The sequence below is a fragment of the Leopardus geoffroyi genome, chromosome C1 (assembly GCF_018350155.1).
Source record: "Leopardus geoffroyi isolate Oge1 chromosome C1, O.geoffroyi_Oge1_pat1.0, whole genome shotgun sequence".
NCBI classification, from domain to species: Eukaryota; Metazoa; Chordata; class Mammalia; order Carnivora; family Felidae; genus Leopardus; species Leopardus geoffroyi.
Genome location: NC_059328.1, coordinates 85,152,576 through 85,170,920, shown reverse-complemented (window position 1 = coordinate 85,170,920; position 18,345 = coordinate 85,152,576). Strand labels below are relative to the sequence as shown.

At 36.6% G+C, this 18,345-nt stretch overlaps 1 protein-coding gene across 3 annotated transcripts in view; it reads left to right on the top strand.

Annotated features, from left to right (window-relative positions):
* FRRS1 (ferric chelate reductase 1) overlaps positions 1 to 18,345 on the top strand; it is a 97,253-nt gene that overhangs the window by 48,847 nt on the left and 30,061 nt on the right. For 2 of the 3 annotated variants that reach the window (XM_045478396.1, XM_045478398.1), the window contains exons 2-5: positions 12,139 to 12,334; positions 13,413 to 13,549; positions 14,634 to 14,728; positions 16,039 to 16,186. In XM_045478396.1, coding sequence (XP_045334352.1) covers positions 12,139 to 12,334; positions 13,413 to 13,549; positions 14,634 to 14,728; positions 16,039 to 16,186 — 576 coding nt within the window. Of the gene's footprint in view, positions 1 to 1,880; positions 1,914 to 12,138; positions 12,335 to 13,412; positions 13,550 to 14,633; positions 14,729 to 16,038; positions 16,187 to 18,345 lie in introns of those variants that run through there. The other variant, XM_045478397.1, reaches the window with a different exon arrangement.

Below are 18,345 nucleotides of genomic sequence, written 5' to 3'. Positions count from 1 at the left end.
GTTTTGTTATTTAAAAATGAATTTGTGGGTATTTAAATATTTCTCGCTTAAAAATTTTAATACATATAGATATTGATAGATATCACCTATATAAACAAATATCTCTTTGGGGTCCACAATGATTTTTAAAAAGTTGTAAAGGAGTCTGGACTGAAAATTTGAGAACCGCCAATTTAGAGGCATGAGAATGGGATCCAATAGGATAGTGTCAACTCAGAGTCCAAGCTCCATTGAACATCTTACTAAATTTGGTTCCTTTTGTGACAGCTAACAAGTAGCTAAAAAAGCTGGCTAGAGGTGAACTGCTGGCAGGGAGTGATAAGGGGAATTGTAGCTGGGGACTTTGGGGGAAATGACAGCCTGGAAAAGGGTGCTTTTAGATAGAGCCAAGCCTCTCTATTCAGTTCCTCCCACTACTGTGTATTTTTCTTCTTCATGTTTTTATTTAAGTTCCAGTTAGTTAACATACGATGTAATATTAGTTTCAGGTGTAGAATTTAGTGATTCAACACTTCCATACAACACCCTGTGCTCATCACAAGTGCCCGCCTTAATCCCCATTACCTATTTCACCCATCCCCCTGCCCACCTTCCCTCTGGTAACCCTCAGTCTGTTTCCTGGTTTGCCCCTTTTTCTCCCCCCCCTCCCCACCGCCCCCCCCAGGTTCATCTGTTTAAGAGTGCTTTAGGATAAAAGATTATGATAATATATTCTAAGAATTACTTGTTTTATAAATTTTTTAAATCATGCTTTTGGCATGCAGAGTGTCCCCCAGGGACTATTTCTGGAAAAGGTTTAAGAATAACTGCAGAAAGCTATGTCATCGCCTGAAGCTTTATATGGAAGGACTGAAACTTGACTTGACTGAGTGTGCTTCTGTTCATATTCTATGCAGCTTTAGGATAGAAAATCAGCTCTGTGGCATCTTTATTTAAAGTGTGTATCTAAAATCCTGTAAAGAGGGTTTTTGGTAATTGTGAGTAGTTCTTAAGGTGAAAGATTAAAGTGATCGTGTTCTTTCCCCTCTCTCCACTTAAAATGGTTTTAGAGATTTTAGTCGTGTTGATTGCCAACCAGTGATCACAGGTTAAGGTGTATATGACACCATTTATTTTCCAGTCTGCACTTGTGAGTCATAGTCTGTGCTGGAATGTTTAATATTTTCAGATTCATTGTTTTTTCCTAGCCCTAAAAATTTTCTTTTTCAAAAAAAAAATCTTATGCAAAACAAAGATTAAATGCTTAAAAAGAAATGAAAATGGAACCCCTAAGTTTCAGAGTGAATTTTGCAAAATAAAATAATTGTTTTGCATTATGTCATTTACACTTTCCAAGGTTTCAGTTCTATGCAGTCTGATTCTTTGCACCTTTTGTAGTTAGTTGAAATAGTTTGCTAATTACTGTTATGCCTTAGATAGGGTTGCCAGAAAAAATAGAGTAAATTTGTATTTCAGAAAAACAATGAATCATTTATTAGTATAATTACTTTCCCCAAACTGCATAGAACAATATTTATATTGGTTGTTTATCTGAAATTGAGTTTAAGCAGGCATCCTATATTTTAATTTGCTAAACTTGGCAACCCTACCTAGGCATAACTAGGTTCTTTTGTTTGTCTTAGAGTATATGGAACAGGTATTTTCAAATGGTTTTGTAGTTAAAGGCAAATACATAATTTTGTCAATGAAATAACTATTACTTGGCCAAAAGTGTTCTTATATGTAAAACAGAACCCTTAATTCTCAGAAATGGAGTCCAAAAATTAGTTCTCGTCTTGCAAATCAAGTTTTACAGCTTAGTTTAGCTTGGGAAACTTTCTGGTTACTGGGTGAGCTAGCTCCACCCAGCTGCTGAAGTGAGATACAAATTGTAACAAAACCGGAAGTTGGCTAGGCTGCCTTCGCTTCTCAAGGTAAGTGTCGCCTTCTGTTCTCTCTAAGTCAGAGCTCTCCGCAAAGCGTTTAAAAATTGAAGCCAGCAGCCCTGTGCTCAAAAAAAAAAAGAAAAAAAAAAAAAAAATTGAAGCCAGCTAAGGCAACAGTACTGGAGAGCAGGCGCCATGGATCATGGGGGCAGTCGGCGACGCAGAATGAACGCTTTAACAAATTATGTTCTGGACTTGTATTGAGTTAATGAGGGTGCACAAACGAGTTAGGTTAGTAATATGTCCCGTGACTTTGACTAACGAGCTTTAATCCCAGAAAAGGGAGATTGTAAGTAGAGTCGTGCTTGGGATCCTGAAAAGCTTGGACTGTATTCATGCACACGTGTTTTCTTTCTTTCTTCTTTTTTGAAAAGTTGAAACTGTCGGAACTCCCTTTTATATTTAAACCTAATGGGATAATTACCTGTATGCAGATTATTCAGAGCCTTACTCCGTTTTTAAAGTGTGTTTTAAACTAGAAATTTTAGCTCCCCCGACCCCTGGTGTGCCTTTAGAATTTAAGAAAGGCTCTAAGGGTGGCAAGGTGTTACCTCTGCCCCGCCCCCTCCCCCCTTTTTGTATCTTGTCAGTGCTTGCCTAGGGGCAAAGGAGATTTTTCAATTTGTAAATACATTATCCAGGGATATTTCTTTACAGAGCTGAACTTTTGAGCTTCAGGTAATTTCTTTTAATTCCGAATTAAGAGAAAAAGTGTAAAGATTTGAGTACTGTACAGAGATGGAGGCTAAATTTGGTTTATTGATTTATTGAAAACAATGAGCTAGACTTTTTAGAGGATGGTTTTGTTTGAAGGGATGAGTTCTAGTAAGTTAATAACCCAACATGTTGATTCTTTTGGCCAACTGTAGCTTCTGTTTCACACGTGTCCATTTAGGTAATGTCCGATTCTCTGGAAATCACACTGTTCAAGTGCTGTTTTCAAGGTACACTGTTAGTGTGACAGGAGATCAACACACGGGACACCTCTGGCCATAGGACAAGTCACCAGTTGGGGCAGGGGTGATAAATTTTTTTATCAGAAAAATCAAAGCTTCTGGAGGTTCCGAAAAGAGAACAGTTACTTGAGGTTGGCAGAAATAGGCAAGACCCCATGGAAAGAAGGAGGTTTTAATGGAAGACCTGGTTTATGGTGGCCACTGTGTGAGATGTTTCATACGTATTACTTTATTTAATCTTCACAAAGCACCTTGATGTTGGTTGCATTTTTTCTAGCAAAATGAGAAAACTAAAGCCTGGTAAGGTTAAATAATTCGCTCACGTTCACTAAGGTGGTGATGCCTGCTGGGTTAAAACCGGCAGCTGGATTCTTCAAACGATGGTGATTTCAATGTCCGTAGTGTTCACTGGATCATAGGAGACAGTAGTTGATGGCTTTGCAAATGGACCTTGAAAGAGGGGACGAGGTTTTATTTACCAAAACAAAACCAAGCAAAAACTGTAAAAGTAACATAGAATGTTTGAAAATAGATAAAAGAAAAAAGCTGAACAATTTTCTGGTATTTCTTTACAGTCTTTATATATCCCATGTTTTATAGTTACAAATTATAATTTTTTATTATATTTAAAGCACTACATGCTTAAAAAATTTTAAATTATTTTATATTATATATTATATTTTCATATTATATATTTTTGTAATTTTTATGTTATAAACACCCTTTTCAAAAAAATATGCACAATACAAAGAGGATTAAAAAAGAGGAAGTCCACTCCTCTTCCCCTATTGAAAACACTCTCCTGGTGATAACCACTATTGAGAAAGGTTAAAGTGTGGAATAGAAGTTTTTTTTTTTTTTTTTCCTTTTCCCTTTAAGTGATATATCTTTCAGTATACTGAATATCATTTTGCAATCTGCTTGTTTTCATTCCTCGGTGTGGCATGAGCATGTTTCCACTTAAGTACATGCAGATTCATGTCTTAGGGTTTTTGTGAAAGGAGTTGATACTTGCAAGCACTTAAAGGAATGCCTAGCTCCCATAAAGCACACAGTAATTATTGGCTGTTATATTTGTCATTGACTATTCTATTTCATTCTTTTAAGTGAGTATGAAGTATTCTATAGTTTGGATGCAGCATAGTTCATTTTTGTAACCACCTAGATTTTTGCCATTTTCCAAATAATTTTAGCGTAACTGTGCGAGTTTTTCTGTAGGATAATTCCTGGAATTGAAATTCCTAGGTCAGAGGTTAAACATAGCTCAGTAGGATACTGTCAAATTTCCTCCAAAAATATTATGACAGTTTACACTCTTCATTGTGTATGAGTGTGCTCATTTTTCTATATCCATGTTGATACTGGAAATTATCAGTCTTTTGGATTTTCCATGAAATGATAGGCAATGAATTTTTTTTTTTTACATAAAAGGTATAGTGTACAGAGATTTTTGTATCTTATTCTTTCCCATGTAACATATATGTAACTTTCACATGAGGAGGAATTTGGCAGATGAAATAGGTCCCAGTTAGAAGGTAGGACGTGGGGAGAAAGAAAGTGTTCCTTCTTCCTGGAATAAGTATACGTGGTACCTTGTCACTAGAGCATGGGAGAATAAAATCCTTGAAATTGGGTTGTGCTTTGGGAAAATGACCTTGTGGTGTTGTTTAGGACAATCAGAATGGCGATACAGAAACAAGGAGGGCAATTGAGAGTGTTTCATTAATTTGGTGACAGGTGATGAAGGCTTTGTGCTTTGGTGATGGCGGAATGGAAAGTAGCAGACAGATATAATATAATAGAGAGAAAGTCAAAGAGAGATGCAGAAGGGGTAGGTAGGAGAGTGGAAGAGTGGAGGAAGAATCTGCAGAGCTTGCTTGGAAATTGGGGTCCAAAAGAGTGTTTGGCGTCAAATCTTGAGAATATGGGGTGTGAAGTCTTAGTGACTAGAAATGTGTTGCCAGGCCTCCATCAGAATAGGGAAGTCAGATGCAAAAACTAGTCTGGAGGAAAAAATGATGAATTTCATTGCAGACCAGTTGAGCTTATTGTCATCCAAACAGAAATCTATATACAGTTGGAAGTATGAATCAAAGCATTGAGGAAATGTAGAGTGGGGGTAATTGGAAGATTTGAGAAACATCCTAGTGGTAAAAATTGAGGCCATGGAAGTGATGAGCTTGCAGAGAAATGTGGGGGGCCAAGGTAAAAAGTCTTGGGAATGGATATATTCACGTATGAGGCATGGAGAGGAACCAGACTTAACAATATTTTTTACAATGACTATTTCTAACATTTGACCTTGGATCTAAATAGGTCTAATGTCCCTCAAAAGTCCATGATCACTTTTTTTCTTTCTACCTTTGGTTCTTTTATTGCTCCCATTCAAATTGTGCTCATTTTGAACCCCTTTTCCTCCATTGTTTACCTACCATGTCAGCCTTAAAGGTCTGATCTAAATCTATGGATGGCTTATTGGTTAAAATATCAGAAGCCAGATCAGAGACCATACTTTTCATCACTCATTTGCTGCAACTCTGACAAATGTCTTAATCAGTGCCCTATTTTACAATGTAGGGACAATAATACCCCTCATACCTTCCTGCGTTGCTTTGAGGAAGGCATGCTAAGTACCTGACGTGATGCCTGACATGTTGTAAGCCCCTGGCAATTGTTAGCTCTTCTATTCTTATTTTCTCCCATACCTCTAAATTTCTATAATGAAATGCATTTTTTTTTTCCTATTCTACCTTGTGTGATCTGAGACGGTAGTTTTTTATAACTTCCGTGAGTTTCAGTTTCCATACAACAAAAAGTTCTTGATATGTTTCTTCCAAGGATTAGAGTTCATTTATGTGACGCACCTACTGTGATAACTAGAATGGAATTGGCATTCAATAAATTACATCATTTAAATACTAGATTAGTGGCATTTACTTTTGTTTCATCTATTAGTTTTACATCTTTAGAGAAGGGACCATTCCACGTTGTACCTAATTTTGTGTTGAGGACAGGGTTATTGCGAGTGCCATGTGGAATGATCCAGATGAAAACTCTGTATCATGTAGTAAGGTATTTGCTTCCAATCTTTTTTTTCCAGAGATGAATAAAGATGATGGAAAAATTCCTTGTTGATGATGTTGTGATTAGGGGAATCAGGATTAAACTGTAGAGTTCCCTATTACTTTTTCTTCTGTGGTTTCTTTCCTACCTTTCCCTTTACTTTTTCTTGCTTTTACTTAAACTCTAAATTCTTTGTCAGAATTCTTTTCAACCATCTTAAGTTGTTAGACCTGACAGATCTCAAATTGGTGTTCAGTGTGCCATTTTTAATGCCTCTTTGTTTTTTAGAACCATCTCTGAAAATGTCATAACTCCGATTGTTAATTAAAAAAAATCTGTTTTTCTCTTTGCTTCCTGCTGTGCAAATGGAGTCTGAAACATTTTTATCTGAGGAAGTGGAAATACTTGACCTAGTTTTCAATTTCTCTATAATTTGAGATTCTGCTATCAAAGTCAATTTAATTTTTGGTGTGGAAGTTTTCTATGAAGGTAAAGTTAAATTGCTGGAAAGAAGGAGAGAACATTTTCTGAAACATTTCAGAAGGCTTGAACAAATTAAATGCAGTTGAAAGAAATATATGAAAATTTCACTTGTCTAGTCACAGCAGTGTTTGGAAAAAATTAGCACATACTAGTGATAAGGAAATTGAATGGTGCTAATAAATAGTGGCAGTTACCATTTATTGACAACTTAGTGTTTTTAGGCATCGAACTAGTTGTTTTACCATCCATTCTTTCAGGAGCTTTAGTTCTATGAAAGAGACCTCTACATTGCTTCTTTGGCTCATAGAGTAGACTCGACATTCTGTTTCTTAATTTCTTTTATTTTTTAACTTTTTTATTTTTAAGTAAACTCTGTGTCCAATGTGGAGCTTGAACTTAAGACTGCAAGATCAAGAGTTACATGCTCCACTGGCTGAGCCAGCCAGGCACCACTCAACATTCTGAATTAGGCTAATTTAGATTTCACCTTTGTCACAGTATGCCCCCACTCTCACATTGTTCATTGTGAAATTTGCATCCTTGCTGGATTTGTTTACTTCCTACATGCTTGTTTCTCCAAGGAAGGAGCAGCCATGCAGAGTGAAGAGAGAATATGGATGTTGCCCCTAGATTTAGGTTCTAATCCTCAAAGTGTAGATGATTTAGGGTACATTCTCTGGCCTCAAGTTTTTTTGTCTCTAAAGTGAAGATACTATCTGCTGATTGTAAGGATTGCATTAGATGTAGTATCTTCCAGGTTCTCACTAAACATTTGTTTCTTTTTCTTTTCTCCTTCTCCGTGCTCTGTCCCCTTTCCTCCCTCCTGTGTAGTAGAAATGTAATCCTTTTCTTTATGTCATAGAAATTTCATTGTTTTCTGTGTATCTCTTGTGCTTAGTCTTAACTTACTCGACTGAATCAATCTCCTTATCCTTCTTATGGTTCTACCTATTTTTCTAAAAGTCTTTCTACCTAACTCTGACACTCTGTTTCCACCTCTCTCTACCTCTAGCCCTAGTCTAAGAACCTATCAGGTTTGCCTTGATCCTACCTGAAATGCTGATGTTACAAATGTGCTGTATCCTAAAATTAATTTCCAATTTGGCTTGGAATTTCAATTCCATTTTCTAAGAGAAGCAATATTATAATTGCTGGTTCTGTTTCAAGGCCAAAAGCCTAGAAGCAAAAGCATGCTTACTTAACTTATAAATTAATTGAAATATTTTACACTTGTAACAAAGTAAAAGAAAATAGTGTCATTGGAATTCTAGTAATGAAATAAAATGAAAACTGTGTTGAGTATGAAGTAAAGATATACTTGGCACATTGTATAATGTGGTTGATGGAAATTCTGAAAGTGGTGTGTAAATGCTTTAGGGAATGCAGTGTTTTTCTGTTATGATTAATTAAAATTTGTTTTCCTCATACAGAAGGTCACCATGAGAATGCTATTAGCCATGTTTAGAGTTTTTGTTTAGGTCACAAATGGAATAAGAGAGAATAAGACATTTTCATTGAACCCATCTCCTGTGTCCCAAATTCTCCTTATTGCTTGGCTTATTATTATTTTTTTCTTTAGTTCTGAGAACTCTCCTTTTTATGTGAAATCCTTGATATTCCTGATTTAGAGCTCGATTCAAGGCTGAAATTTAATGGTCAAGGATATGCTGTAAAATAGTATTTTTCAAACTGCAGGTTAAGATCCATTAGTAGGTTGTGCAATAACGATTCAGTAGGATACATAAAACCAACATAAAAAAGAGGAAGGAATAGAAAATATATGAGTTTACGGGCATTTGGGTGACTCAGTCGGTTAAGCATCTGACTTGATTTTGGCTCAGGGCATGATCTCACAGTTTGTGAGATCAACCCCCTGTTCATGAGACTGAGTCCTGCCTTGGTCTCCTTCCTAAAGGTGTGGAGCCTGCTTGGGATTCTCTCTCTCCCTGCCCCCCTAGCCGTCTCTTTCTCTTTCAAAAAAAGAAGGAGATATACAAGTTTATCCCATGTGGTAAAGGTAAATAATGTCTCTTGAAATGTTTGTTGGGTCATAATGTAAAAAATACTTATTGTGAATGTGGTAAAAAATTAAATAAAATCCACTGTATATAGCAAAACAAAACAAAACAAAAACCACACAACCTTTTCCAAATTATTTAAATATTTTATAGTAAACCCTTCTGGTTAAGTTTTTGCTTTTTTGTTTTTTTTTTTAACAACTCATTCTTCATAATTAGGAAAACCTTGTTACTTCATACCTGTGAATTAATTAAGACTCTCACTCTGTGCTCATACTCATATCTTGGGTGATGTAGATTGGGTTTACCGGGCTGAATTCCCACAATTTTTTTGTGTGCATGTTAACTTTTGAACTTTTTGATGCCTTAATTTAAAATGAATGAGTAGGGGTGCCTGGGTGGCTCAGTCAAACATCTGACTTCAGCTTAGGTCATGACCTCGTAGTTCATGAGTTCCAGCCCCCTCTCAGGCTCTGTGTTGATACCTCAGAGCTAGAGCCTACTTCAGATTCTTTGTCTCCCTCTCTCTCTGCCCCTCCCCCACTCACACTCTGTCTCTCCCTCTCTCTCAAAAAAAGAAAAAAACAACAAAAAACCCAACATAAAATGAATGACTAACAGTGAGAGCTAGAGCTTGATTGCAGTATAACTAGACTTGATTAGTTACTTGCCAGCTTAATCATCCGACTTGGTTTTAACAGGTATGCTTTTCTCCATTTCTTCTTTTTCTCACATATTCTTGGAGTGACACATAAAAAAGCATTTAATGACCAATTTATTTAAAAAAATTCTTAATTAACATAGACTCCTTATTCTAATGACTTTCTTACATCTAAGTATTTTTCAATTGAATTCTCATTTTATCTGAATTTTACTTTGCTGTCATTAAATATATTGTCTTGATAAATATCACTTGCCTCTGTGGTCCACAATCACAATAATAATTAAATATTCATGCCAGTACAATCATTTGGTATTTAAATAATAAAGAATACATTTGTTTTGATTTTTTGCTGTTGTGTGAGATGTATGTAGAACATGGTGCAAGCAGTCATCATACCTTTTTACTAATTGCTTGTTTTTCAGGCAAGAAAGAAAACTGCATCTTTCATCAGGTTTCGGAATATTTAAGTTAGAATCAGGATAACTTTTCTTTTAATTCTTTAACTAATAGGTCTATCTTTGTTATGGGATGAATGCAAGTTATGATATCTTTTTGTTTTATTTTCTATATTGTACCCACTGTGGATTGGGAATATGTAAAACTTTAAAAATAATACAAAATTGGTGGGAGTTCTTTCAATGCTTGAAGGAAGACCTCATAATAGTTCATTATCCACATTACGTAATTTTAACTTAAATGTCTCCATGAATAACTCCTTATTCCCTTTCATAACTAGGCAATCTGTTGGCATTGGTTGGCTAATGAATTAAAGTATTACTTTGAAACAAGGCTGTTCCTTAAATCCTAACTGGAAAATCATCATTAGCCATTGTAATGACAATAGAGCTGCACCTTGAATAGTCAGCATCTGACCAAGAACAAAGAAATTGCTGGTTTACTTCCCTTCCTGACTGGATTTGTTATATTTTCCTAATGAATGACAGGTGGTGATGCTTAGTCACTTCCCTTTCCTGGCTTATACTTCTTGCTCTGCTAATTCCCGGTATCCTTTCCCACTTTGTTTTCTTTTTCTTCATTTAAAAAAAATTTTTTTTAAATTTAAGTTTTTATTTATTTTGAGATAGAGTAAGTGGGGTAGTGTCAGAGAGAGAGAGAGAGAGAGAGAGAGAGAGAGAGAGAGAATCCCAAGCAGGCTCTGCCCTGTCAGCACAGAGCCGATAGCGAGGCTCAAACTCACAGTGAGATCATGACCTGATCTGAAGTGGGATGCTTAACCAACTGAGCCACCCAGGTACTCCCACTTTGCTTTCTAACATCATAATGTTAGGCATGAAGGCGATCCTGAATTTATTCTGGTTTATCTACTATATTTCACAAATGAAGAAGCAAAGACAGAGATTATATAACTGGGTTGATGTTATTCAGCGATGCAGTGCAAAGCAGAGACTAGAAATTATGTCTTGTTTCCATTTTCACCTGACAGCAGGTCAGTGCCAAATGAGTATTTGCTAAACTGGGCTGACTTTTCCCTTATACCATCCTTTAGGTGGGTAGCACATTACTGCATTTAATCTTCATGATAATTGGCCACAGTCACGTGGTTAAAACTATGACCTTGATCCTCTCCAGCAAATCTTGCGTGGTCCTAAAAGCAGGTCTGCCTCTAACAAAGGCACCTGAAAGCCACGTTTGAATAGAAAAATTCCTTCTTCTCCACTCTTCAGTCTTCCTTTTCTTCCTCTGCCCAAGTTTTATTGAGAAATAATTGATATATATCACTGTGTATGTTTAAGACAGTTGTTTTCCTAAATATTGTTTCTTATAGTAATCAACCATTTTCAAAGTTATGCTTTTCTTATGACTGTATAGAGAAATTTTATGTTTCTCTTATAGATATTTTTTCAGAAGCTCTTGATTTACTTGTTCTTCTTATTTTTAAATGGGAGAAACTCTACCTAGCTTGATGTTTGATGAAAGATAGGGGTATATAGTACTATTAGACCCTATGCTATCTACTTGGTGGCTACTGCTGTAAGGTGCAGAGCTGGTTGAAATGTGTAGCCCCCAGCATAATTTCTGGTGTCTAGCAGGAATTCTGTAGTTTAGTTCTGGTCCAATGTGGGGATTGTAATTTACATGACTATAAGAGGGTCATTTATTCTGGTGATTCTAAGGGTGCTTTTATTTTGTCTAATCTATTTGTACGGAGAATGAACTGCTTCTTGGGGTCTGTTCATCGGCTGACTTTACTGCTGTGTAACATGTCCCTGCCATCTTCCTTAAGCCTTGTTATTTGCTGTGATTGGCAGGTTCTGAATATAAGCACCAATTGAAGTGGTTGATGTAGGCTACCAGAGGGTGGGACTGACATAAAGTAGCTGGTTTTCTATTAGGCAGATGGTAAGAGGCAGGTACTGGATGAGAGAAGAAAATTGCTTGGACTGACAATTGTGTTTCTTAATTCAGAAGCGCCTGGGCTAAAGGTAATAGAAATATTGTTTCTTGTGATTGGTTCTCTGTTATCCTCAGTTTTCAGTATTACAAATTAAATTATCCACCCTGTCATCATAATTAATGTAATGGGAAGTTGAGGGAAGTCATACCAGATATTTATTTAGGTGACGGTATTTAAATCCAGAAGAAACATTTCCTATTTGTTCTTTAAGCTTCCTGGGATAAGGTGAAATAGAACCTTTTGCTTTTAGCGAAAATCATGCTAATGAAAGCTAACATTTATTTAAATATCTTCCTTGTCAGACTTTAGTTTGTATCTTCATTTTATTAAAACAACTTGTAAGGTGGGTGTTAGTTTCCTAATTTTTCAGGGAAGGAAATGAAGGCTTGAGTGATTTGGTTAAAGTCTCATCATTGGTGATTGGTAGAGCCGAGATTCAAATCTAGGTCAGACTTCAGATATCACATTCTTTTTATTATGTATTTTTGAGAATATGGTTAGCTGTCTGTTGAAAGCAAGTTTTCTGGGATTAATATTCTGTCATATGAAAGCTTTATATTTTAATTATGTATAAAAATAATGTGCTTCTAATTTTTCTTTTTTTTTTTTTGAGATGGCAGTTCCTGGATTTACCTTTGGTGCACTCATACTTGTGTTGCACGTTAGTTCTGTGGCTAATTATCCCAGCGGAAAAGTAGGAAAGTCATGCCATGGAATGGTTCCTGAACACAGTCATACTGCACGTTCTGACCCTGTTCACAACGTTTCAGTGAGTCAGATGACATTCAGACCAGGAGACCAGATTGAAGGTACTGTGTTGGAATTAACTATTTTGCATTTTGAGTTTCCCTCTTTTCCTGTACATTGAATCTTTATTACTGTTGGATTTATACAGTTTCATTTAAATCTATTCACCTGTTTCCATAAGATACCATCATCTTACACTTCTCATTTTGTGTTTAAATACTATAGATGACTGTATTACTTAAGTAGTAAATCTACTCCCTAAGCAGAATAGGTGTAAAAAACATTTTTCTTAAATGTTTATTTAATTTTTAGAGACAGAGTGCAAGTGGGGAAGGGGCAGAGAGAGAGGGAGACACAGAATCCATAGCAGGCTCCAGGCTCTGAGCTGTCAGCACAGAGCCTGACGCAGGGCTCGAACTTACAAACTGCGAGATCATGACCTGAGCTGAGGTCAGACTAAGTAGAATAGGTTTTAAATACATTTTTATCGTTAGTTAATATGTATCTTTTTAAACCAATACTATTAACACAATAGAAGAGGAAAATAAAGTTTATTTTATCTGGTTTAAGGTATAATAAACCCTTATTCTTCTTGGTATAGTGTAAATTCTTGTGTTTTTCTGATTCTTTGGGTGAAAGGTAGGCTGATTGTCAAAAGTGTATCTATAATAGTGTTTTGCAAACTATTTTATGCAACTCCAGAAATACAAAATATTAACGAACTCTGACAAAAACAGTGTATGGAAAAATCAGTTTGGAACACTGTATATTGTATATACTGAGAGTTTCATACTGTATAGTAGGATGTTAAAGGCTTTGGGGGTTTTTAGTAAACAAATACATATTTGCTTTCATTCAGCATTTTTTGAACTAATTTGGCTCCATGGACACCTCCCTGACCATCACTTAGCTTTTTTTCCCTGTAGAATTGGAATGGCTATTAACATCTCACTGAGTGAATGTCCTGTGGAACATAGTTTAGACCTTCTTTGTCTATGGGATTATTTCTACCATTTTCTTTCCTGGAGTAGTTTTGTATACATATGCTAGATTCTAACTATGAGATGCCTCCTCTAAACAGTTTTCTTTTGGGGATGTTGCTAAACCTTATCATAAACTATTTTTTTGTTTGTTTCTCAGTTACTTTGTCAGGGCTACCATTTAGAGGCTTTCTTTTAGAAGCACGTAATGCTGAGGATTTGAGTGGCCCTCCTATTGGCTCCTTCACATTGATTGACAGTCAAGTGTCGCAGCTTCTGACCTGTGAAGATGTACAGGTTTGTGTTATGTTTGAAACTGATTTGTTAGTTTCCATGGATCTTTTCATTACAAGCTAAGGGTTCTGAGATAATGACATTACCCATGTTTTACAGACATCTAAATAGATTCACAGTGATCAAGCTTTCCCCCTAATTTTCCTATTTGCAATATGTTTTTACACATCAGCATCCGAGAAAAGGCAGTAGCTTGAAGGGTGTATAGCTTTTGATATTTTATATAATATTGACTCTTATTATATTGATTTTAAAGGGTGTTAATATTGAAGATAGGATGCTAGAATGGGACAGAAGTATCATTTTTGTCATTCATTCATTGATTTAATAAACATTTATTATGCCAGAAACTATCCTGGTGCAAGGGACATGGTAACGAACAAGACTTACTTCTGTTCTTTGAAGAGCTGAAAGCCTTACACATAAGTAGAACATATGGACATATGATGTATGATACATAAGGAGAACATGAGGAATATAGGACAGACACATAAGTAGAACATTGTGGTGACTTAAATTAGAAGCATACACAGGATGGGTGAGAAGCATAGCGGGGTGTGTCACACACAGGCTGGAGGGAATTGAGAGAGAGGTTCTTGGAGGAGGTCATCTCTATGTCAGGCCTCAATGAATGAGTAGGAATTTGCCAGGTGAATGAAAGTGGGAAATGAGATTGTTCAAGGGAAAGGAATTACTGAAATATAATGCTATATGTGTGGAGGCAGAAATTTTTTCTTTTGAAGAATTTTTTGGATTTTCTTTGTATCTGTTAATGGAAGGAGTTTTAATTTATAATATAAATTAAATAATGAGCAGACTCTCTATAGCATTGACATACCCAGTATTCATAACTCTTTTCAGTTCTTAAATTTCTGCTGACTCCTATTTATATACAGAGCCAGCTGCTAATCTGGTGTTGACTAACCAACATGTATTTGTTGAGTACCTGAGTCTCTGTTCTAAATAAAACAGTATTTATCAGAATGCCAGCATCATGCCATGACAGATTACTTTGCACAATGACAGTAGTTTCAGTATGCTCAACTACGGAGTGAGTGAATGGTAGTTCTTTTCCATTTTGTTTCAGGGATATGCTGTGAGTCACACAAATCCATCCAAGAAAACAAAAATTAAAGTCTACTGGAATGCTCCAAGCAATTCTCCGAATCACATAAAGTTTCTGTGAGTGGGAGAGCTTACAAATCTGCAACTAGTCAAATTGAAATAATGGTCTGTGTCATTTTTGATACCTATTGGACATTTACCTGTATAGGAGTGGTTTGGTGTAGAATGACACCACCTTAGTCTGTTTTGCTTTTTATTTGATTTTTCCACCGAGCCCAAGACCTAACACCTAATAGGTGCTTAATACATATCTGTTGAGTGAATTAAATATTGTGGTGCCTTCATGTTAAGAGGCATTAGTTAATATTTACTTGAGTTCATATATGGTGTATGGACTAATACATTTTTTTAGATTTGTTCTTATCTTAATATGATAGTATGAAAAAATTCCTAAAATTTGGATGACTTTTTTGTAGTGTTATAACCTGCATATTAGATTAGTAAGACTGTTCATGCCCTCAAAATTATGAAATTCAGTAGAATTAGAAGTCCATTTCCCTTAATCCTCTGTGCAAGGGGAAGTGGAATGTCATAAAAACAGTTTAATGATAACTGAATGGTGTTAGAGACATATATATGTTTTTTTATCAAAAAAATTTTTTTTTAATGTTTATTTTTGAGAGAGAGAGAGAGAGAGAGAAGGATACAGAGGATCTGAAGTGGGCTCTGTGCTGACAGCAGAGAGCCCAATGTGGGGCTCAAACTCACGAACCCTGGGATTATGAGCTTTGCTGAAGTCGGATGCTTAAGGGAGTGAGCCACTCAGTGCCCCTACAGATGTATATTTTAAGGAGAATTAGTCTCCTGACATGTCTGTATGTTTTGTTTCACTATGTATGCAAGTGCTAGCACACAGAAACACAGCTTTGCACCTGTGTGTGGTGTGGAATGTGGAAGAGGACTGTGACTCCAATAAGATCTAGTGTTGCTTATGCAGCCTCTATCTGACTTCTTGCTGTAGCTGCCTGCTACACATGCCCTGTGGGATAATTTGAACAGCGCACTATGAAATAAGTAGCAGTAGTATGTTCTTTATATGTCAGGGAATAGAAGTCTGTGCGTTTTAATCCTTATCTGGCACTCATGGACTGCTGGGAGTATGCCCAAAGGGCAGATGAGGAGGAGAGAAGAGAAGAAAAGAAAGATCAAGAGTAAGCAAGAGAACAAGGGCAGTAAAAGTTCATTTAGTAATGAGGTAGAAGAGTCATTAGAGATTTGTCTTAGACAAAATTGGTGGTACTCTTGGGTAGTATTGTGTGTCCCTCGTTTACTTCTTTTCTTTTTATCTTTTTTTTTTTTTTTTTTTGATTCAATTATAACGGGCCACAATTAGGGTTCTGTTTGATCTCATTAGTACTGCATTTCAGAGTCACAGTTGTTGAGAAGTATAAAATCTACTGGGTGAAGATTCCTGGCCCTGTAATTTCACAGCCCAATGCACCGCCTTTTACAACACCTGAAGCTACAGTAGCACCTTTGTCAACATTACCTCCTGTATCCCATTTAACCAAATCAGTAAGTAACCTTTTCATGGTTTCACCAAATGCAAGCTAAAAGAACAGTGTCTTTGGAAATTGTGGTTTGTACTTGCTGAAGTATGCAGAGAGTAGCTTTGTCGGGTTGTGGCAGTGAGTTTTTGGGACCTCTGCAGGAAATCTGAAGGAAGTCTTTATTGCCACATTATGACTTATGGGTCAGGATAGAGGGAGTGCAACACCCTGCATGTTCGAGGTGTGGTTATGACATTCTGTAGTCTGTATAGCCAAATATCAAACATGGAGAGGAACATTAAAGCTTAAGCTAAATTTAGACAAGATTTGGAGCAGAATCTTGAAATGGTGATGTAACTCTTAGATCTGATTTCACTAAGGCCAGTGAGTACTGGGGGATTCTATGTGCTGAACGACAGAAGCTCTTTTGCAAACTCATCAGCTAGAATTCCGTTTAGGCCCTTGGGTTCAAAAGAACTATGGCTGAGAAAACATATCTTGTAAAGGGTAGTGCATATTAATAACATTAGGTTTTACTGAAAGAAATTCTGATAAATGAGACTTATTAGTTCAGAAGTGAAAATAATGAAAAGTGTCTTACGGCAGGTTATTACAGTTAAAAGAACAAACTCGGGTCTGAATCCTGTCTCACAGACTTTCTGTGTGACTTTAGACAAACTACTTAATTCTCAAAGTCTCAGTTTCTTCACCTATAAAATGAGAAGTAATAATATCCAGCTCTTAGTATTATTATGAGAATTAAACAATGTAATGATTTTAAGGTTTCTAACTGCTTTGCACTTAATAGAAATTCTGTAAATATTAGTTCCTTTTTTCTTTTCCTTCTCTTTTTGTCTTTTTATAACTCGTTGTTCTCATGAGGAAGACTAAGTAAAGCACTTGTACTCTTTATGTACTGTCTCATTTTGTTTTCCTTCTACATTTTGCAATATATAATTATACTTGATTGCATTATTATGAATGTTATTCTTTTGACCATACAATTAGATTTTTTATTTGCACTAGCTCTAGTTTACTTAGTCTTCATGTTTATTTATTTTAAAGCTGCCTTAGGGCGGTAAATAGTCAGTTTGGACCTGAGCTTCCTAGGAGGAATCTTTCCATATATTCACATAAAAGGCATTAGTTCTCATTGGAGCTTTTATGGTATCTCTACACCAGGTTTATAATCTCTGATTATAGAAAGGTTTATTCAGAGTCATGGGATTATAGCATTCATACAGAGCTAGAAGAGACCTCAGAATTCAGTCCCTGTATAGTTGAAGGTATACAAGAGAGACAGTTAAGTTCTTCAGCAAACATGATGGACTCAAGGGGAGAGCAGAGACCAAAATGCAAGTTTCGTACTGGTTTGTTTTTTCCGTTCTACTGTGACTTTTCTTTAAGTTGCTGTGAAATAATAAGAAACGTGTATTGGTTTCTGCTGTGGTTCCTGCTAATATTTGGACTTTGACCCCAGTTCCTGATACAGAGCTCCTAAATCCCTTGTAATTTCCTGAGTGATAGGAATGCCTTTTGCTCTAATGGGTGGGCCGTCCATGGGGGCAGGTCACCAGAAAGACCAAGCCATGATTAGAAACTGGGAACTTTCTGCCCCCTACTCTCCATTTTCCAGAGATGAGCAAGGGGCTAAAAATTGAGTCATTAATCCATCATGCCTCCATGAAGGCTTCATAAAAAATCCCAAAAGTATGGGGTTCAGAGAGCTCCCAGGTTGCTGAACACATGGAGGTGCTAGAAGGATGGTGCCTTAGAGAGGGCATGGAAGCTCCACACACCTGCCCTGCCCACATACCCTCCCTGTGCACCTCTTCCACCTGTTTCTGGGTTTCATCGGGTAATAATACACTGGCAATCTAGTAAGAAACCTGTTTTCCTGAGTTCTGTGAGCCATCCTGGTACATTATCAAACTTGAGGAGAGGGTCATGGGAACCTCTAGTCTCCTTCATTGGGAACCTGGACCTTGTGGTTGGCCTCTGAAGTAAACAGTCTTGTGGGACTGAGCCCCTAACTTGTAGGATTGGACACTACCTTCAGGTAGATTGTGTCAGAATGGAATTGGAAAGTAGGACTTGTGCTTGGTGTCCACTGAGAATTGCAGAATTGCTTAATGTGGGAAAACCCGCCACACCCTGGATGGCCAGAAGTGTCGGTAGAGTAGA